Source organism: Anolis carolinensis, chromosome 1 (assembly GCF_035594765.1).
Source record: "Anolis carolinensis isolate JA03-04 chromosome 1, rAnoCar3.1.pri, whole genome shotgun sequence".
NCBI classification, from domain to species: domain Eukaryota; kingdom Metazoa; phylum Chordata; class Lepidosauria; order Squamata; family Dactyloidae; genus Anolis; species Anolis carolinensis.
Genome location: NC_085841.1, coordinates 172,614,100 through 172,637,358, shown reverse-complemented (window position 1 = coordinate 172,637,358; position 23,259 = coordinate 172,614,100). Strand labels below are relative to the sequence as shown.

At 37.6% G+C, this 23,259-nt stretch overlaps 1 protein-coding gene across 6 annotated transcripts in view; it reads right to left on the bottom strand.

The window, feature by feature from the left end:
- The window catches only part of wdpcp (WD repeat containing planar cell polarity effector), a 222,074-nt gene that overhangs the window by 139,550 nt on the left and 59,265 nt on the right, over positions 1 to 23,259 (bottom strand). For all 6 annotated transcript variants that reach the window (XR_010000055.1, XM_062958993.1, XM_062958984.1 and 3 more), the window contains exons 5-8: positions 23,180 to 23,250; positions 22,876 to 22,935; positions 11,381 to 11,495; positions 5,182 to 5,315 (exon numbers count right to left, since the gene is read on the bottom strand). Coding sequence is in view for 5 of the 6 variants with exons in the window: in XM_062958993.1 (XP_062815063.1) it covers positions 5,182 to 5,315; positions 11,381 to 11,495; positions 22,876 to 22,935; positions 23,180 to 23,250 (380 nt within the window). In the remaining variant the exon portion in view is untranslated. The remainder of the gene's footprint in view (positions 1 to 5,181; positions 5,316 to 11,380; positions 11,496 to 22,875; positions 22,936 to 23,179; positions 23,251 to 23,259) is intronic.

The following is a 23,259-nucleotide window of genomic DNA, read 5'->3' as shown; positions in this document are numbered from 1 at the left end:
CTACCTCATAAGTTAATATATCCACAATATGACAAAAATTGGTACACAAAAAATGAGTCCACCAGGTTTTTAGTTGGAAACTAAGATAACTCAAAGCACGAGGCAACTATTTTTATACTTTGATGGGCGGTTTTAGCAGGGATGGGGCTGTAACTGCAGGATTCAGAAACAGCTATGGTGTCAGGCAAAGCAGGGCAAGGCAAAGGCAACTATATCCAGGTGTTTCCCTTTCAAAGAAGGAAGAAAATGGGGATGCTCAAGATCAAGAGAGATGTCCAGTTTGGTAGTAGGAAAGCTGAATAGATGACTTGAGAGGAACTTAAAGAAAATGATACATTGGCTTTACTGATACGTGGGCATAGCTCAGCTCACAGAGTGAAATCACAGTTTTATCATGGTCACAGTTGGTGCTAGGCTCTCAATCTCACATTTTTTACTTGGGTTTCTCAGTCCAGAATACATCTGGTAGTCATAATATTCTTGAGCTTTTAGGAGATCATGGTTTGCATTTTGATGGTTTAGTAGGACGACCTCTAAGGCTTGTAAGTATATGAACTGAACAACAGTCTCTAGTATCATGCGAATTTGTTGTAATGTCCTCATGAATTGAAACAAAACAAAAACCTCTGTAGACCAACATTCTGTTTTCACAGGACCAAATACCTGGTCCCAATGATTCTTCAATTGTTGCAAAGGCAATAAAGGAGTTTGGTCTTGTTAATGGCCTTGTATGCATATTATCATCTCTCTCATCTACCTACCATCCTGACATAAAAATTAGCATTTCACTTTTGTGCATTTCAGTTAGTTTCTTTTCGATGGCACCAGGAGGACACTAATTGCTAATTTTCCTTTCCTCACAGTTTCTTCAGTAAGTATATGGATATTGATTTCCTTTTGTCACAGTGGCAATTACTTATTTAGTCATCTGAACTGATTGAATAATTTAGTCAGAAAAGGTATCATACCTAAGAGTAACAGAAGATAAATAAACGGACATGTGCTACATGATGGGATATAGGCATTTTATTACCAGTATTTGAGTAGACATGTTGACATTAATCCAAACACAAAGATTCATGAAAGAGAGTTAAGAGCCTCTTTAGCCCAGTTTTTCTCTCTCAATAGCCCTTTTGCTTGTCTGTGTCATCTTCCATCACAGTTTTCAGCAACACAGGATTCAGAGGAGAGTTGTTAGCACCTTCCCCTAAGGCTGAGTAAGAAGACATGCTCAAGATCACCCAATGGATTTCCATGGCTGGGCAGGAATTTTCATCCTGGTCTCCCAGGATTCTAGGCTAGCATTTAATCATTACACCACACTGACTCTTCCTGTACTTTCAGTTGTTTTGAAAGGGGTTAAGTACTTTAGACATATACTGAATATTACAGAATATCCAAAAGAGAGCTTTTCAGCTTTCAAGGCTGTTTTCACCAAGTTTTGATTCATGAATAATATTTATTTCCCCATGAAACCATGAAACTGTTTTTGGTGGGGGCTGTAAAGTCCCATCATGAGCTAATGAAGTTGAGTACTTAAAATTACTGCTTCTGAAAGAACACCCAGGAACTTTCGTACTTTCTGTCAGTCAGTAGTACGAAAGTCTAACTTGCCTCTGCACTTTCTGCCTAGTTTGGTGACTCACCACTAGGCCATCTATGATCACATCTATTGTACTTCTGATCTATATCTGGACTGGACTCCAGTTGTATCCAGTCTCAGAGCTAGATCAAATCCTGATGTTAGCCTTAGATTAAAAATAATTATTTATAGGCTCTGAAGCCTGCTCGTAGAATTCTGGAATATCTAGAGCACTGCTTCTCAAACTGTGGATCCCTGACCCCAAATAGGACCCCCTTAGCTTAAGATTGGGGTTGTGAAAAATCTTGCAATAGAAGGCTTCTGAACACCACCTAGGGGCTGTTTTACACATTTACATGAGTCTGTTAGAAAATGCTCCAGCTGCACTTGATAAGCAAGCCTTGCAAATGCTGATTTAATATCAGTAAATTCTTGAGTTTTATACCTATTTCATATACCTATGTACCCACTGTTGGAGAAAAAATTCTCAGGTGGAAAGGGGTCACAAGTTGGAAAAATTAAGTATCCCTGGTGTAGAAAGACTTTCTGAAAAAAGCACTGTGCTACTTAGGGCAATTTTCTATATATTTATTTGTTCAGTTTGTTTTCTCCTAGTCTAAAACCCAACTTGTACAATGGCATTTTAAACAATATGGTGAATCTCTATAAGGCTAAGAATCTTCTTGCGGATGGTTGCTGGGACAAGTCACAAAAATCATGCTTGCATCTGATTATAGGTTAATGGAAGCAAGGACATTGAAGCAGTTTCTTTCTTTCTGCCTGTCAGCCTCCTTTCATGACATCTCACTTTTTAGGGGTTGGAAGTCAATCTAGAAGAGAAGGTGTGGGTGGGGAACCTTCTTAGGTTATAGTAATTTATTTTAGGGTCAAAAAAAATTCATAAGTGTATTCTAAGGTTCTTAAGAATTAAAAATGGGAGAGACAGATGTAACTTCTACCATTTGTTTCAGAAAAATCAGAAGGTCAGTGAATTTCATGTCCATTCTTCCTTTGTTCAACCTGTGATTATTTGCACTTGACATGCAGCCTATGCAGTGTAGATCCAGTCTCAGGCCCCTTCTACACTGTCACATAAAATCCAGATTATTTGCTTTGAACTGGAGTATATGGCAGTGTAGATTCATATAATCCAAAGTAGATAACATGGATTATCTCCTTTGATAACCTGGATTATATGGCAGTGTAGAAGGGGCCCTAGTTAAACTACAAAGAATCTCCTAATATTACCATTTTTAAATGTATGATTTATCGCAGATCAGGCTTTCACATCTATTTGTTATTACTAATTGCAGTCTAATTAAATTTGGTTCATGACAAACCTATGAATGTAAGGCCTCCAGGTCATTCTATCAACAACTTTGCTCAGGTATTGCAAAGTCAGGGCCATGTCCTCCTTGACTGAGTTTAACTATAATCTAGTCTTCCCCTTTTCCCAATGCCTTCTACCATACCAAGCATTGCCTTTCCTAATGAATCATAGCTTCTCACAATATGCCCATAAAACAATAGTCTTAGTTTAATCGTATTGGCTTCTAGGGAGAGTTCAGCTTGATTTGCTCTAGAACTCATTTATTTATCTTTTTTACAGCCCACAGTCAGTGGAGAACTATTCTCCCGAACTACAATTCAAAATAATTGCTTTTGTTCCTATCAGCCTTTGCAAACATACATAGAAATGGGAAATACAATGGCATGGACAATCCTAACTTTAATATTCAATAATAAATCTTTACACTTCAAGATCTTGTCTAGTTCCTTGATAGATGCTCTTCCAAGCCTGAGGCCCCTTCTACACTGCCATATAATCCAGATGATCAAAGCAGACAATCCACATTATCATCTTTAAACTGGATTATCTGAGTCTATACTGCCATGTAATCCAGTTCAAAGCAGAAAATTTGGATTTTATCTGGCAGTGTAGAAGGGGCCTGGGTCTTCTTCTGATTTCTTGACTATAGCTTCCAATTTGATTAAAGTGCAAAATATGAAAAATGCCCTCTATTAGCAACTTCCTTTTTAATAGGTTTTCAAAAATTCAAAAACTAGCTTGTTTTGTGATTTTACATGGTTCTAATAAAAATCTTTTTTTTAAAGTTATATTCATCCATTGTTCTGAAACATATTCTCAGAATGGACAGTAAATAAGGCAAGTTAAACACACACATGAATAAGCACTGCAGTCAGTCAGTAAGAAATAATAAAACTGTAATAATGTTCAGTTACAAATATCAAGATTTATTATTGTTTACTATATTTATATACCTGCCTTTCTTACCCCTGGGGGATATAAACATTTCATAATCCAGAGATACTACCAAAACAGTCTTTGAATTGTGTTAGTGATTATTCTTTTGCTTATAATGGACTGCGATTTTGTTCCTCTCTTTTTTAAGGATGACATTAATAATTTTATACTGCTTCCCTATTTGTGAGAAAATACATAATAACCCACAAACATGGTTAACAGCCACATGAATCACAAATTTTGAAAATAAATTATCATACTAAATGTGACCTTAATGAAGCTTTGCGGTTAGGCCAGATGTCAATAGATCATGATCATGGTTTGCAAAACCTAAGCTTAGCAAATACCCAGGAAGGCACAAGTGTGCATCATTTTGAAGTAAACAACATATCAGCTCAGTTCCTCGTGAACAGTGAACTGTCTCAAATCCATGTTACAGAGGTTGGATCAATCTTGCAAACACAAGTCGGTACTGAAAAGAGGCCTTGAACTGAAACAGCCTGGAAAATGTATTAGATGTCCATCCTAGCAGAGAGCATTCCAACAAACAAGTTATGATGCAACCTGGCAAAATGTCTAACAAAAGAAGCAGCCTTAAAGATACACAGCCCATTAAACAACAAAATGAAATGAAAATCAGGTGGTAAGGTAAAAACACGATCTAGTAAATCATTTTGGCACGTTCTACAAGTAAACCCATGTATCAATATAGCATTGGTAAAAAGTAGGACACTTGCAAGGCTCTCATAACTATTATCTTATGGAAATATCAGGATCATTCTGTACCTCATATGTCTACCCCTGCATACTATGTTACAACAGGATACGGCTTCTGCATACATAAGGGAGAGTCTAGACTTGGCTCAGTGTCCTAACTGAACCCTTAATCCAGCCCAAAACATACTTAATTGCTGGCAGCCATTTAAAAGTTTATATAATGGTTTTAAAACTATTTTTCTTTATTTTAAAAGGGCAGACTTTTGATACTTTCTCACGCTGGATCTACACTGCCATATAATTCAGATTATCAAACCAGATAATCCACATGTTATGCTTTGAACTGGATTATGTGCATCTACAATACAATATAATCCAGTTCAAAACAGATAATCTGGATTTTATATGGCAGTGTAGATCCAGTCTCTGGCCTCATCTACACTGCCAGATAAAATCCAGATTATCTGCTTTGAGCTGGATTATATGGCAGTGTAGACTCAGATACAACTTTGAAATCAGTTATATTGCTTTTTAAAACAAGTTGCACTAAGTGGTAAGTAATTACACTATATGTGTTCATAACTGTAATATTTGTAAATATAATTGATGGCTATACCTTATATTCCAGGGATGAAAGTTTTTCAGGCCTTTTGTTTACATCAGGAGAATTTGCCTTCTTAGTAAACTGGATGAAACAGAGTTTACTTTGTTCCCAAAATGACAAGATCATGAAACTATCTGTGAGAACAGCTGAAAAACAAAGAAATATTGTAATATCTGTCAGCAATAAGAACACAAATTACTGGCGCTCCACTGATTCACAGAGCAAGAAAAGAATATTTTTAATACTACTTCTTAAAATATAACATTCAGGCACCTGTGATTTCCTAAAGGACATCAGTGTTTCATCTTGTCATGATCTGGCTGGTAATGAAAAATAAAGCTTACAGAGCTTACACTCATATCAAATAAAACTGAATAAATTATCATGTACCAAATACTTGCTGTAATATCATATAGCTTTCACCTCCTATATTCCTTTCTTCTTCATTTCTTTTATATTTTTGAGTGTAACTCCCTTCAACGATTGCTTTCATTGTTGAAGCAAAAATACTGTTTTCAGCTGCAGCCAAGCATAAATGTAAAAAGGAGGATATCAATGATATGCCAGATGCTGCTATAGCAGTCAGGTTTTTTTGATGCTGTTAAGCAACAGGAGAGAAACTTTTAGATATAAAAAATCTTTCTTCACCCCTGAATCAGAGCATATAAGAAGGCAATTAAATCAACAGTGGTCATAGCAGTGGTGTCTCTATACAAAAGTACAATTACAGTTAAAATAAGAAAGTATTAATGTTTGGTTTCACTGTATTTTTATAACAATGGAACTGCTAAGAAAGAAAGTCCTTATTGACCATGTCAGGGTGATTCTACTTATCTTTGTTTCTCCATAAACTGAACTCCAAATATCTCAAAAATAATGATAATAATTTATTTAAATATACATATACCTTTTGTGGACAAAACCTATGATGAGGCTTAAAGAACTGTATGCAAAACTGTGCACTATAGTGGGAACTAATAGCCAACTCTAACTCTGTGAATCCCTCTGAAAGCTATTAAATTACTATGTATTATCTGCAATTGCTTGCCCATTTCTGATTCAATTCTGAATAAAAACATTGCTACGGCATTTCGTTCACAGTCTGAGCCAACTATAGAGAGAGAATTTGAGATCTTTGTCCTCATTTTGACCTCCATTAGATATAAATATGCGTGGATTGTTTTACATTACTTGTGTAGAGCTTTAAAAATAAATTTCTTTTGACTTAACAGCATTCATAGAGCTATCCTTCACTCGACTAAAAGCAGTACAGCACACACATGTGTAGTTCTAAGATTCCTCCTCTTCCCAACCTTTCTCTCTGTTATCATGCAAAGCGGTTGCAGGTGGTTTCACGCTGAATGGGCGATCACAGTGAAGACTAACAAGATGGCACTTTAGCTCTTTCCTTGCTGGCATTTGTCCACTCCAAATGCCCCCCTTCACTGTTTATCACCCTGAGACAAAGATACAGCGACCTGTACCTTTTAGCTAGCAGAAAGAAACAACCTGAATTTTAAGTTGGTTCTCTATGAAATCTAAAGCAACCTGTTACATGACAAAATAATGCTGACATATAGGAAGAAGCCTATTAAATCTAATGTGTAGTTCTATCTTCAGTGTGACAGAATCAGTGCAACACAGTGTTCTGAATGAATTTAAAAATTAGTTTCTATGGAAATCTCACATGTGAATGAAGCATTTTTGGGACTGAAAGGAGACAGCATTTTAAAGCTATGTTGATTGTGGTATAGTTATAAGGTAAGTGAATGAGAAAGGAAATTTGAAGATATAGTCTTTCCTTCTCTCCATGAATAGAGAAATGACTTGAATAAAACATCTTGGGTCCCATGCTGGAATAAAGCTGAAATATAATTTAAATAAGAGCCTTTTTTTAACTAAGTGTAAATCAGCTTACCTTTCTTTCAGTATCTAATTTCTATCCTGAGCTTCAGATAATAAATATATTTGAATTTATTTGATTCAGCACATGAATAAGTTTGGAATACTTTTGTCATCAAACACAGACCCCCCCCCCCCAATCCAAAATATCAAGTTGATTGATATAATACTGTGCAGAGCGTTCCGCGATTTAACGCAACTGTTGATATACAAATTAATGAATTTCAAGAATGGAAGATATCCAGCAGCAGCTACTGATGCCCAGGAAGCTCAAGAACCCCCACTCTATTGTCTATAAACCTATCTGATTGCCTCCCGGCTCTTTCTTTGAATCCTGTGTTTCTTCCTTCACCCACTTCTGCATTCTGGCCATTCTTCCGGGCAGCCCAGGCAACGGCCCCTTTGCAGCCCCCAGGAGGGGACACATCCAAAGCCCTTTCCTCCACACTAGTGCCCCCTCCACTCTACACCTCCCCCGGGCTACTGCAGATCCAGGAATATCACATTTTCCCACAATTAGCTTTCCCCATTGACTTGCATTGAGGCCTGTCTTCAGATGCACTGACCTAGTGACCTAGTTGCTAGGCTCGCCATTATAATGGATACCAAAATCTGCCATTTTCTTGGTATCCACAAGCTATTTCTTGCCAGTGGGTCCAGAGGGGGCCCACTCACACTCCCCCACTGCCTGTGTTCCACCCCTCTATCTATCCTTCATAGCCAAACTATATATCTCATAGCCCCATCCTTCTATCAAGCCTCGGGTGCCATACTATGTAGCCGCCCCAAATCCCATGGATGTGGAGACCAAGTAGGTCTCCTTCATGGTAAACAAGCCCCTCACATATGTCCTTCCTCTCCCGGGATCTCAGCAGGCCCCCAGAGCCCTTATATACATGTCTTCTTAGCCTTTTGTATCCTTTTCCCTACTTTTTCTTTCCTATGGAGCGCCTAGAGAGGGATCAAATCCCTCTTGGGTCCCATGTGCCCCTCTCTGTACACGTCCAATTATTTCATGGTTCAGGTCTGCAGAAGTATTGAATCCCCCACAACTCATGGTTTCCTTTTGTGTGTATATGTTGAATCTTTGAGCTTTATATCTTTGTATAAAATATTAATAATACCTGCCACCGATGCAATCCTGAGGTAACCTTTGCCTACATTTTCCTGTCCTAGAAAAGCAAGTCAACAGTCTTTCCTGGGCTTCATTTGAATCAAAAAGGACTCATTCATACAACTGTGACTCATAAGCTCTGGCTACCTAGAAGGACAACAGGATCCCAGGGAGGGGCCTCCTGTCCTTTGAATAGCCTGGACATACAAAGCTATCTTCCTCCTGGTATAGCTGTTCCCCGAAGGGTTAGCTATGCCCCGCTCCTCAAAACAATGACATTCCCCTTTTCATTTCCCCCAGCCATTGAATCTTTTTAATCCTCTCAGGATGGACAATATTTTTCTGCGATGGAATAAACAGGAAACAGTGCTAGAGACACTGGAAAGCATATCACCAACATATCTGTGTCAACAAAAGTTCCCTGCGAACATGAAGGTTCATTTGTTTATCCCATACTGGGACCCTCATAATCCAAGTGAGGACCATTTCCAGAACCATTGTTTCCTGGACTGCCGGTCCCTCTGCAGTCGTTGGACAGAAAGAAATCTGCATCAAGAGTGAGGAACGCTCATAAAGAGGAGTGCTTCCATTGGCTGACTTCGCCGGGAACTTCTCCTGACATCATCAGGGCTCAGCCAATCACAGAGAAGTCGGTACAGCTGGGCGGGAGTGGGAAATTTGAATACGTTCTGTATAAAAATGCCTGCTTTTCCATGTAATGTATCTCAGCTTTTCTTTCACAGATTACAATTTGCAGACATCACTTTCAGTTGATTGAATAAACTACCTCAGTGGCTTCATCTTCAAACTTGGTGAGATTTATTTTGAAACGTTTGCCTCCTTGCTCGCCAAGTGCACGGACTCACAGACCGGCTGAGTGCCAGTGCCAGCTGTCGCTTAACGGGCTCGCTATCCACACCTCATGTTCCAGTATCCGCAGCCTGGATTTCACTATCCACGGCCGCTTAAATTGCTCTATTTTACTTTGACAACAAGTTGGATAATTTCAGACCTCTGTGTAATCCTTCTTTGAACTGAGAATAGTGTGTCATTATTAAAGACCAAATCATATTTTCAGGCGAAGTGTACGAAGAGCAACACTGATTAGTGACAACTATAACATACACTAAAGAATCTTTCAGTTATGTTGAGCTGAACCAAGTCATAAGTTGTGTTGTTAAACATTCCAAAATAATGCAGAGACTTGCACCAACCAAGTTCAAACCTATTTGGTGCAAGTAGTTCCTTTTAATTGCCCCTCAAAGTCTGCATAAGCAAAAATATACTCATATAAGAAGCAAATTTGGCACATCCAAGAGGGCAAATCCATCTAGACCAGATTATAATTACACTCCTAGGTAGGCGTTTCAAAACAACACATCTGGGTTTTTGTTTTTTTTCTAAACTGAGCCTGAATTAGTTCATCTGCATACAGTCTTGTCCACATCCAGGCAGCAATTTAGGATTTATGCAGCATCTTTGGTATCAGTTGAAAAGGAGTTATCATAAGCATTGCACATCCCCAAAATTTAAATGATCTACAGATTTATGTAATTGTTAAAACTACACTGTATCTTCAAAAACTCATAAATAGCACCCATGAGATTGAAAACACTATAAAACATGTCCCAAGTCCTATATACACTAAATGACCATGGCAATGATGTCACTGTGAAATCTAGGCAACCAACAGTTGCATTCCTTATATCATGATGTAGGTCAGGGGTCCCCAAACTAAGGCCCATGGGCTGGATGCAGCCCTCCAAAGGCATTTACCTGCCCCCCACCCGAAACTTTTACATTTTATATTATTTTTTCATGGGTTTTTTTGCACTACAAATAAGGAATGTGCAGTGTATTGGTTCATGTTCTTTTCAAACTATAGTCCATACCCCCAACACTCTGAACGACCATAAAACAGCGATTGGCTTAAAAAGTTTAAGGATCCCTGATGTAGGTCATCCATCAAGGTGAACTAAGCTGACTGAATTAGGTTTGGGGTGGATCCAAATAAATAGCTTCATTCAGGAAAACATGCTGTGCTGTTATCACTCAGTCTAAAATCTTACTTTCAAAGAAGCCTAAATTCTATAGAATGATGGGATACAACACTTCAAAGCCACTGCTTCATAAACTGTGGGTCCCAACCCCAAATGCGGCCCCCTTAACTCAGTGTTGGGGTGACGAAAAATTGGCAACAATAAGAGGTTGGTGAATTCCATCCATTTACACAAATCTGATAGCAACAAAATGCAGGATTTACAATGGACTCTGCAGAAAATGGTTCAGCTATACTCCACAGTCAAATAAAACTAGAAAGTTCCAGCAACTAAATATACAAATACCACTCAGTTAACTGAATAGAAGTGTGTGTGTGTGTGGGGGGGGGGGATTACTAGAAATATTTCACTCTGCCCAGAAGACCACTTGTTTGTTTTAACCATAACATGGCTAGGTATTCTGCAGCAACCTGAGTAGTAGTCCTTGTCTTGCCTTCCTGCTTGACTGTGGTGTTTTTTTTTTCTTTTTAGTAAAATTTATCCAAAATCTATATCCTATGTTGACCAATCTGCTAATAGGCATGTCTCTGTTGTGGGACCAGAACACTTAAATGTAGGGGCCACATCTCTCTCGTCATCAAACTAGAGCTGATGATACGTAAAACTCAGCAAAAGTCTGTCCTCCAAAACATGAAATATTCTGAATGGAGGTAAATTCTAAAAGCTCTTAAGAAGAAGTGCAGGAAAGAGCCACTGCTCTCTATCATACCTGACAATACTAAGCAGGATGCATTTAGCTGGCTACTGCCATTGAAAGACAGTAGCATTAACTGAGATCTTACATTCACAATTGTTACATTATTATTTATTTTTAATACGCCTGTGGGTACAGACTGAAGCACTCAACTCAGGGGGAGAGAGATGGCTAGATGCACTAACTTTAATACCTTTGAGGAAGAATTCACAGGGAACTGAGATTTAGAAAAAGTGTAATAGTTGCTAAGAAAAGAAACTTTGGTGTTAAATATTTTTTCTAAAGTGGTTTTGGTCCTGAGGGTAGTAACTATGGCATTATATGTAATTACTTGTTGTGTTTCCATGTCCCCAGTGGTAATAATTGGTCTGCCTGTTGACATGCTATTCCTCCTGTTCCACTGTAAATGTAGGCAACTGAATTGCACGTGGGTATAATTACCATCGCTGATAGTGTTGGAGATGAGCTTCCCCATCAGGGTTCTGTCAATCACCACTCGCTCCAGCTGTGGCCCACAAAGACTTAGGGATACCAGTATACCTGAATGAAACAGGAGCTGAATCCAAATACACAAGAAAAAAGTAATGTAATTCATCAGTAAAATACTGCATTTAAAATCTATAATTTCTGGGGGGAAATCACACACTAAAGCTCAGCTGACAAATATCAGATACACAATGAAAAAATTTTCACTTAAAAAAATAAAATTAGAAAGAAGAACATACTGAGATCTTCAAATACTCCTGCTACAACTAAGAGGGATATACTTCACTATACAATTTAATATCCCATAATTTATGTGTAAAATAGTTACTACGGATGTTGCCATTCACAGCTGAAATCCTTCCGCATCCAGCTGTCTTGTGAAAGGGTAGTTAAGCAAAAAAAGATATCAGATGCTTCTATAAGGTTACAAAATTCAGTGTTTTCTGCCCAAGAAAAGCAACTGTAGCTTCACAAAAGACAGAAGTACTTTGAATCCCATAAGGAATTACTTTACTGCTGCTGAAGTTTAAATTGGACTGTTGGTGGTATCAGGCTCCATCTGCACTGCTGTATAAAATCCAGATTATCTGATTTGAACTGGGTTATATTAGTCTACACTGCCATATAATCCAGATCAAAGCAGAAAATATGAATTTTATATGTTAGTGTAGATGGGGCCACAGACCTCAAAAAAAGAGGACAAATTACTCTGTACACTTTCTATACCAAAGCTTCTTAAGCTTTATCCAATGCTTTGGTCCTCTAGATATTTTGGTCTTATTATGGGCACGTAACATAGGCAGTGTGTCAGAATGCTGGACATGGATGTTCCAAACATCAGGAGTCAAGTTTCCGAACCACCATTCCATGTGACACCAAACATGTTCAAACTGTTGTTCATATCTTGCTTTTCCATGTGTATAACCTAACAATGCATCGATTACAGGATGTGCATTTAAAAAAATCTTTATAAAATTATATTATATAAAGGAAATTTCACTATAACAAAATAAAATAACAGATAATATAGATTCATTTGGCATATTCATGATGTGACACTCAGAAATTGAATGAAAGAGTTCATATTCTATTAGAAAGGAAAAAGTAACGCATAGCAATGAAGTATCAACTCTTGGAGGAGTACATTTCATAGTTCAGCTTGATGAAATTGAGATCTCAGCAGCTGCATATTGTTAATGTAAACAGTAAGAGTAGACCAATCCTCGCTTATGGTAAATGCTAAGCTTAATATTGCACGGGCGTCCCAGACACCTTTTCCACTCATATGTAAATTCCCTATTTTCCAACATTTATCTATTTCATTTCCAGCAGTTGTGAGGAAAAATGTAATTAGCTTTTGTTATTTAGAATTAGAGTATTTCCTCCATTCTAAGACACATTTTTTTCGCCATATAAACCTCTCTAAAAGTAGGGTGGGCCTTATAATCACGAGTGCATATAGAGAGAGAGGAGAGAGAGGGAGAGAGAGAGAGAGAGAGAACACTTTTTTATGTTGGTGGTACTGAAATTAGTGTGTGCCTTACAATTGATAGCACTTCAGATTTGAAGAAATATGGTACTATTTTCTTTATTGAACATTCATGCAATCAGAGTTCAGGGTGACCTTTAGCCTTTTGATTGGTGATAAGGGAAATCTACACCAAATAGTTATACCTAAAACATAGGATCTTTGGGCACTCCAGCCCCATGTGTAACAAATAACCTACAACTTTACACCCTCTCCAACAATCTAGTGAGATGTTTTTTAGCATACTCAATAATTGTATTGGTAAGTAAGCAACTATTTATGTATTACTTTAAAAATTCCTTATTTCACCGCCACAAATTGTTATTTATAAGGGTGGGAGGATCTCATGTAAAGCCAGCAATTTTTCAAGATGTCTGTTCCCAGTTCAGATTGTTATGCCCTTCTGACAGATTGCCCAGTTCCATGAATTTTCTGGGAAAACAATTATATATAGTTGCTGCTTCCCCTCTGCTCTATTGCCAGTCACCTGTGCAAATATCGGCCCCTTCTACACAGCCATATAATCCAGATTATCAAAGTAGAAAATCCACATCTGCTTTGATTATATGAGTCTACATTGCCATATAATCCAAAGCAGATAATCTGGATTTTATATGGCAGTGTAGAAGGGGTCAGATTAACAAAAGGATAAGGACTTTGGGAACTTCCCCTGTGACTATCAGGTGTGAAGAAAAGAAAGAAATCTGCGTTATTTGAAATCAATAGCATCTGATTTGATCTTGTTGGTCTCTGCTGTGTTAGGTCTTGTCCATGTACATATGTAAATTCCACATCTCCTCTATTCTTGAAATTGTGTAAATGTATCTGCTGCTTGGATTTCAGGGAATAAAAGGAGAGGTCTAACAGAGGAAGGTTCAGGGCCAGAATGTGTGTCCTTTGTTTCCATATGAGCAGCACATTGTAAAGGAATAGATACTGTGCTTCCTTTAGTGAATTCTTAGTAATTTTTGAGAAAATGAGATTAAACTCTACTGAACTGGTGTTGTTAGTTTCCGATTGGATCCATCTGGTAGAATATGTTTCTTTAACATTTGAATACAATGGCTCAGTTAGAAGTCGTGAAAATACAGTATAATATCAGGTATCGCCAAACCTTCATCTACAGAACTGATACATCGTGTTGATTTTGGGAATCTCTTTCTTGTTTAAAATTGAAGACCAAGTTACAAAACTGCAGGAGGGCCAGAAAACAAGAAAACACCAACAAAACATTGGGGAAAATAATTAAACAAAATGAAGACATGGGTGTACATAAAGGTAAAGGTTTTCCCCGGACATTAAGTCCAGTCATGTCCAACTCTGGGGGTTGGTGCTCATCTCCATTTCTAAGCCAAAGAGCCGACGTTGTCTGTAGACACCTCCAAGGTCATGTGGCCAGCATGACTGCATGGAGCGCCGTTACCTTTTCGCTGGAGCAGTACCTGTTGACCTACTACATTTGCATGTTTTCGAACTGCTAGGTTGGCAGAAGCTGGGGCTAACAGCGGGCGCTCACTCCACTCCCCGAATTCGAACCTGTGACCTTTCGGTCCACAAGTTCAGCAGCTCAGCGCTTTAACATGCTACGCCACAGGGAGCTCCGTGATTGTAATTATAATAATATTATGAAAATAATTATATATGAAATAAGAGAATTCTTAACCTAAAACAACCAAAATCACTAAGTAAACAATATAACTAAAGCACATGAAATATACAACAATTGGATCATGAAACTATGATATATACAATAATGCAATTATTTTGTGTATACAGTAGAGTCTCACTTATCCAACACTCACTTATCCAACGTTCTGGATTATCCAACGCATTTTTGTAGTCGATGTTTTCAATACATCATGATATTTTGGTGCTAAATTCATAAATACAGAAATTACTACATAGCATTACTGTGTATTGAACTACTTTTTCTTTAAAATTTGTTGTATAACATGATGTTTTGGTGCTTAATTTGTAAAATCATAACCTAATTTGATGTTTAATAGGCTTTTTCTTAACCTCTCCTTATTATCCAACATATTCGCTTATCCAACGTTCTGCCGGCCCATTTACATTGGATAAGCGAGACTCTACTGTAGTTATTTTCATAATATCATATTTACATTTACGTTTTCATTTTGTTTGACTATTCCTTCCTGTGTTTTATTGACCATTGTCTGCCATAATTGACATTTGGGAATCATCTGGAGTAAGAAAAATAGATGAAGTTTTAAAAAATCTTTACAATGTGTATTCTTTCTAACATGGAAAGATTTACGGCCCTCCAAGAAAGTATCTTGCCGTTTTATTTAACAAAATTGTAATTGTGAGGAATCAAATGCCCTTTCCTTGCTGTGGGAGGGCTTTATTTACCTTCCCTCTGAGTTGTTTATGCGGGTCCCATCTGCAACACCTGCAACTTTAACCCTGTCTGGACAAGTGCTCCAAATACTTCTTGTGGTTTGCAGCACTGCACTGTTTATACAGTGATCAACTTTGGCATATTTTATGGCGCACTCCAGATTTTCCAAATCTATCCATGATGGAATGGATGCAGGTTGGAGGTCACATCCTCCAACATAGGAGGAGAACATTTTGTAGATACCCCGACTTCAAGTCAGCTCCAAGCCAGATTATAGTGTCTGTGTAGATGGGGCCCAAGATTTCTCAAAAATGACAACCAGTGGTTCTGAGAGTGCATCGACAAGTTACTTCAGTACTCTGGGATGCAGTCTGTCTGGTTCTGAACATCTGAACTCATTTAAAGTAAATAAGCGATTCCTGACGATGTCCTTATCAATCTTGATTTGCATTCTAGATTCCTTGTCAAGGTCTATGCTTACGCATGATAACACAGTTCTCCCTTTTGTAAAAAAAAAAACCTGATGCAAAATAGGTGTTGATCCTGAGAAGCAGCCTCACATTTCCTCTTGTTTCAAATGTAGCTGGAAAAAATACTTTTTGTTGGCTTGCCTAGCCCATCTCAGTGCATGTTGAGCTTTAGCGTTCCTTTTGCTATTTCTAAACGCTTGAGCTACACATCTGTATTCATCCTAGGTGATTCATCCTTTCTTCCATTCTTTATACCTCCTCTTTTTTCTTTTTACTTCATTTTATTGATGTTTCTCATTTTTTTTTCTTTTTCTACGGGATTTTTTGTGATTGTACTTTTAGCAACTCCTTCTTCATGAACTCTGACTCTTACTGTCTTTTTCTGTTAGCCTCTTTTGCGTTGTCTTTAATGTCTACATAACATTGGATAGGAAATAGGTATCATCAATATATGCATCTCAGTTCCACCTCGCTTTTATACTGAGGCAGATGGCTAAAGAGAAATGTGTGTATGTATTAAAAATACTTTGCAGATGTGGAGGGCTGGGGAAAGAGATAACACATTTTCAGAGTCTCGATTGCAAAAAGAGTCTTACATGCACAATTGTATGCGCATGAACACCAAACAGATCTTTAAAGTAAACATGTGTAAATTGGCAGTGGACCAGTGCTACATTCCACCTTCTCTGAACACATATTAATTGAATATGAAAAATAAACAATGTTAATGAAGATTGCATTACTGCTGCTTTTATATTTGTATGGCCAAACCAGATGCAATGTAATCTACATCTTTAAACTTCTCTTAAAAGTTTTTTAAAACAAGCATTTAATGCAGTGGAATGGATGAGATAGTTTGCAGGAAAAGCACTTTAATTTTTTATTCTATCATAATCTTGATGGGAATTGATTTCAACTGTACTCTCTCTTTCTTTTTCTACTGAGCTTGATGGTGGTCCTAGGTATCTGTAGAACTTGATTCCAGCACATTTTAAATGAGATGATTTTTCCCTATCCCTGTTCAGATTTCACAAACAAAAGGACAGTTAAGACTTTATTGTTCACACGAGGATCTAGGTAATTCAAAGCGGACATTCCAACTTTTAGGCCCCTTCTACACTGCCATATAGTCCAGATTATCAAAACAGATAGTCCACATTACCTGCTTTGAACTGGATTATATGAGTCTACACTGCCATATAATCCAGTTCAAATAAAATAATCTGGATTTTATATTACAATGTAGAAGGGGCCTTAGTGTTTTTTCAATTTCTTGATTGCAGCCTCAATTTTGATTAATGGCTGAACCAAGATGTAGAAAATATTTAACCATTTGAATGTTGTCAGCCACTTCAAAATAGCATAATTCTTCTGTGGTCATGTTTTCCTTTTCATAAGCTTTAACCCTGCGTCTCCATTTTCTCCCCAATGTACTTCAGCAGACGTTTATTATTTTCTGCAAGTAATATGGTGTCATCCACATATTTGTGATGTTTTCAATCCTCCATCAAATTAGTTTCTGTATGGTTGAATAGGCGGATGACAAAATGCAGCTTTGTCTGATCCCTTTGCTAATGGAAAACCATTCTTTTTCTTCATATTCTGTTCTGTTCTGGACTCTTATCCAGAGTATATGTTTCATATCAGGACAATCAAATGCTGTGGCAGTACATACACGTATACTGATGACATTTGTTTATTTAGTGCTGTCATTTAAATATATGAGCACATTACTAAATGTAAAACATAACACAAAATATACTGAATTCTTAGAACTACTTAAGCAGTTCAAACCCCTATTCAGAGCTTAGTAAATGCATATCGAGATCAAGCATTTCTATTTATAAAACATTAACTGTATCAGAGTAACTCCTCTTTTTATTTATCTGGCAAATATATCTTCTGGATAATCATCTGGGAGGCGGTTGAAAGCTCCATCAGTTTTATGGCAGATGTCCTTTAAGGTTTTGTCCTACTAAAAGTGTTAGACACAGTCACACTATTCCAGCTTTTATTGCAACCTTTCAAAACTTCAATTTATCCTCATGTTGCAGCTGGATTAGATAAAATCACAATTTATTCCCAAGTTGATAATATGACCTTATAGCCCAGCAATGTTTGACTAGTGCTTATAATTGTCCCAAAAATATAAATGAAAAAGTTTTTTGAAGAACAACAAATTCCAAAAGTTGAGAAGACTACTTTACAGGCCATGTGAAGAAATGAAAAGGTTTTTCAAAAAATTATTGCCCGCAACAATTTCCTCCCATATCCAGAGATGAAAGGAAACTAACAAATAAGCACCTTTCCCCATTAATCAAATTAAAACTAAGTAATATTATCATTATCAACAAAATATGATTGATATGGTTGTAACTTTACAGTTTGTGGCCAGACTAAATAGTAAAGTAGTAATATGGTTCAACCATTGGCATCTGCCGTTATGTTGTGGGTTGAGGCAACCAGGAAGTAAGTTAATTTACTGTAATATCTTTGGTTTAGTTTTTCACTTTTATGGATTGTTTAGTTACTTGTATTGATTCTATTTAAACTGGATATTGGTTTATTGTTTTATTATGATCGTTTTATTTTGATTATTGTTGTGTTATTTACACTGTTGTAAGAAGCTCCGAGTCCCCTAAGGGAGATGGGATGGAGTAGTAGTAGTAGTAGTAGTAGTAGTTATTATTATTATTATTATTATTATTATTATTGGAGGAATGAAAGTACAACTCTCCCCGACCCCCCTTTGTGTCTCCTCAGTATTGGGGTTGCCAGGTTGGATACAAGAAAAGGCTTGTAGCTTCAAACTCAAAACCAACCGAGGCACCTTCTACACAGCCATATAAAATCCTGATTATCTGCTTTGAACAGGATTATATGGTAGTGTGGACTCATATAATCCAGTTCAAAGCAGATCATGTGCATTACTTTCTTTAAGAATCTGGATTATATGGTAGTGTAGAAGGGGCCTGAGAAGCAGGATGAGATGTAGCACATACATCCGGTTGGAACAAGGGCTTTCCCAGTAGCTGCCCCAAGACTCAGGACTTCCTTCCCTAGTTTCTTTTCATGAATAAGTAAAGACTTTTCTGTTCCAACCAGCATTTGATGATTGACAGTATAAGGCCCTAATAGGCCAGGCAAGATGGGTGCCTTTGTACAGTTTGATGGCGACATATGCCTTAAATACATTCCCTTCAGTTTATTGTAAAGTGCTCCATGTGGGGATGGGTTTGAATTGTGTTCAGACACTTCAGCTGATCCAAAGAACTGTAGTCAGACTGTTAACCCAGGCTAGTTATGAAAAGATTACAACTCTCTTGTTAGAACACTTAATCAGGTTCCCCATTAGCTGATCTGGCAAGCACTACAGTCACATGGAAAACCAGAATACTATGTAACATGGATAAAGCTACTATACAATAATACAAGTATGGTCCGCTGCCCTGCAGGGATTTCACCACCCTTTGACATCACTGTGGGCGTGCATCAGGAATCAGAACTATCACCATTATGATTCATACTTTGCATAGACACTGCTACAACAGATCTGCAGACTATGTATCCCTGGACACGCCTATATACAGATGATATAGCACTCGGCCACCAAGAATGTGCAGCCCTCTAACAACAGCTGCAGACATGGAGTGATACTCAGTGAAAATGGACTTCAACTGAACATACCCAAAATAGACTATCTGGAATGTGGCCTTCAAACTGGAAAAAAAATTCAAAATAATGGACAAACACTAAAGGCCACTCAATTTATATACCTAGGGTCATTGGTCTACATAAATGGCAACACAATGCCGGACATTCAGTCATGAATAAATGTCAGGAAACTACTGGTATTCTGTGTGACTCAAAAATGCCTGAAGAACTCAAGGCTATGATCTACACTACAGCTGTTCGCCCAGTAGCCCTCTACAGGAAGAGTGCTGGCCAGCAACAAAGAAACATGAACAAGCCCTTAACACAGTGGAAATGAAAATGCTGAGATGGACACTTGGCTTGACACTTCTTGACCATGTACCAAATAATGACATCCAATCAACAAGAAAATACAGGAAGCAAGACTACGGTGTTACGGCCATGTCATGAGAAGAGAACCAACATCAGGAGCACAAACAGCACTATATTTGGAGATTGCAGGATGACAACCATGTGGGCGGCCAAAGAAAAAAATGGATGGACACCATCAACAATTCATGCGTGCTGCCAACCTGCCCAAAACAAAGCCCTGAGGAAACAACAGTCACAATGCTACCCCCCCCCCCCCCCCGGAACTGGGAAACTAGCTTAGGAGGAGGAGGAGGAGGAGGAGGAGGAGGAGGAGGAGGAGGAGGAGGAGGAGGAAGAAGAAGAAGAAGAAGAAGAAGAAGAAGAAGAAGAAGAAGAAGAAGAAGAAGAGGAGGAGGAGGAGGAGCAGGAGGAGGAAGAAGAAGAAGAAGAAGAAGAAGAAGAAGAAGAAGAAGAAGAAGAAGAAGAAGAGGAGGAGGAGGAGGAGGAGGAGGAGGAGGAGGAAAAGGAGGAGGAGGAGGAAGAGGAGGAGGAGGAGGAGGAGGAGGAGGAGGAAGTAGTAGTGAGAACATCTTCGCTGGCTACTAGTCTGTTTCCAGGCAAAATTCAAATGACTGATTAGGACCTCAAAAGCCCCTTGAAGTTCTTGGTCAGACTATCCAAATATCACCCTCCCTGGGCTTTGAGAGCCTCAGGGAAGATATTTCTCTTCAACTTAACACCCCCAAAATACATCTGGTGAGATCATGCAAGGTTGCCTTGGGGGAAAAGTATGTGTGTCTGTGTGTGTGTCTGTGTGTATGTGTAAGAGAGATGGGGAGAAGAGAGAGAGAAAATAGATAGACATGCTTCTAAAGTTAACAAATACCAGTCCCAACAGGAATTTCATTGAAATACATTAATTCTTAATTTCTCCTTCCTGTTTTTTAATTATCAGTCTCTAAGGGGGACATCAGTTTTTATCAGAATTGCAAATTATCAGGAAATTTCATTGAAGAATTCTTGTCAGAAGCACTTGAGAACCTCTACTTGATCACTCCTAACCTGCATGCATTTTAAGCTAATTCTAAATTGTTGATGGGGCAGGACTGCTGTTTGTGTGCTATCTATTTTATAACTGTAACTTCACAATGCTTTCTGTACATATTCATTGGACAGCTACAATACTTCATGTGCTATAGTTGCATGCTCTTCTGGCTACTCTGTAATCTTCCAATAAAAGATGCCACCTTAGAGATAATAAATATACAGGCAGTCCCAGCGTTACAAACATCTGACTTACAAACAACTCATGATTAAGAACAGGGATGAGACAACAAGAAGTGAGAGAAATTTTCCCCTAGGAAGGGAAATTTGCTCTTCAAAGAGTTATCATGGGAGAAAGGGGTCTCCACTGAAGCTTTATCACCAGTCCTTGTTTCCACAATAAGTCAATTTTTTCAAAATCCAATTGTCACAGGGACAGAAAGTGAGGCAAAATCTTCTGAACGGGGTGGTGGGGGTGGTGGAGGACAGACAGCAAAATGAACAGTATAGGGATATTAACCTCTAGCTTAGCTATCTATCTATATATCTTAAATGTAACTCCAGCCACACACACCCACACACACACACATATATGGCTGGGGTTACATTTAAAAATGTACTTGTTCCAACCTACATACAAACAACTTAAGAACAAACCAACAGAACCTATCTTGTTCATAAGATAGGTTGGGGACTGCCTGTCTTATTTCAGAGTTCCTGAAAAGGAAGATATTACCTGGATAATTTAGTCCTAGAACTTGTCAGCTTTATTTGACCATCAGAATAAACCTATACATGTATGCTCAAGTTAAAGTCTTGCTTTCTTCTAGGTAAATAGATATAATATAAAACCTTAGGTCTTCAGAGACTTTGCCTAAGAACAAAGATTGTACATTTTTAGAACTATTTTAAGCACTCAACAGAACAGCCTTCTGGAAGTTTAGCAAAAATATGTGTCATTGTTTTTAATGCAGTTTTCTCTGTAATAGGATATTAGTGCAGAATATGAATTTAACAAATTATTACTACCAGGTTCATTATTTTATTTATGACTTGGGATTTTGAAGTTAGGAATATGAAAGTTACAAGGTATGAGTAAATATCTTTATAACTGAGCATACTAATATTTATTTTAAAAAGTAAATCTACAATGACTAAATAATTCAATTCATTTATAGTAAAACTTGCTATAAAGCAGGTCTCAATGCAGTTGTTTTATAATTAGGTTATAAATTAATAATCTTCAAAAGTCAAAATTCTTAAGTCATGATAAGCTCAAGGACATGTCTGTTCAAAATAGAATAAGGAGGGGTAAAAAGATAGCACTAGTTTTTAATGAATTAAATACATTAAACGTGTTTCAAGAGAAAGCTGTTGATTAGCATGCTGGCTCACACAACTGAAGATTCCAAACTGTTCCCACTTTCTATGCTGCTGACAAGGATGTGAAAAGATGCTTCATATATATATATCATATGGATATTTATGTAAATACAGAATACAGACACATGACTCACTGGTGTCTGAGCAAGTCACTTCATTGAATAACTAATCTTATTTAGGTAGTTATTTTAGATATCCTGTTGTCATGATGCATATTTTCAAGTAAGTATTTGCTTCAATAAAAACACCTTAAATATAACATGTAAGGTTCTCCTATGCAATTCTAACTGAATTCTTATTTCCCTTTTGAAGGTCCTAATAATGTAATTTAGTGCATGACTACTCAAAGTAAAGCCACCTCAGTTCAACTGAACTTACCATTAGGGCCTTGCATCCTGGAAAATGCACTTTAATTGACATCACAAGGCATTATGCATTTTATATTGTTGTTTCCCTATGCAAATATAGTCATTTTTACCAAGATCAATTTTACTATTTTACTTTTTAAAATTGTTAACATCAAGACTTGCATAAAAATACCTCTTACATGATCATTCTAATTATATGCTAGCAGTTAACTTTGTCCTGCTGCATCAGTCACTTGTCAATTGTTAATCTCTGTTGACAGAACATTGCAAAAGCATGTCAAAATATTTACCTGACAGACGTATTTGGTCTTCCATTTGCACAGCACACAGTGACTGTTTTGCATCAGTTCCTAGAGAACAACAGAAAATAGTGCATCGATGGCTGTAGACATTTTACTTGTGGCTAAAGTGCTTCTGATTTTCAAGGAGAAAAGATTGTCTGACATTTTAAACAAAGATGCAACTGTTTTGGGTAGCCCACCACACAAAAGCGGATTCATCGCCAGAAGGGATGATCCTTTATGAAAATTAAAGCTGTTGAAAGAGATTTGAAAACCTGGATTGTGACTGTTTTTGAAAACTTCTGAAAGGTACCTCTAGCTCCTTAAGTGTATCTCTCAGCTTCTCTGGACGTTTGTTCTTAAGTACCCAAGGATAATCTCGAGCTAGCAAAA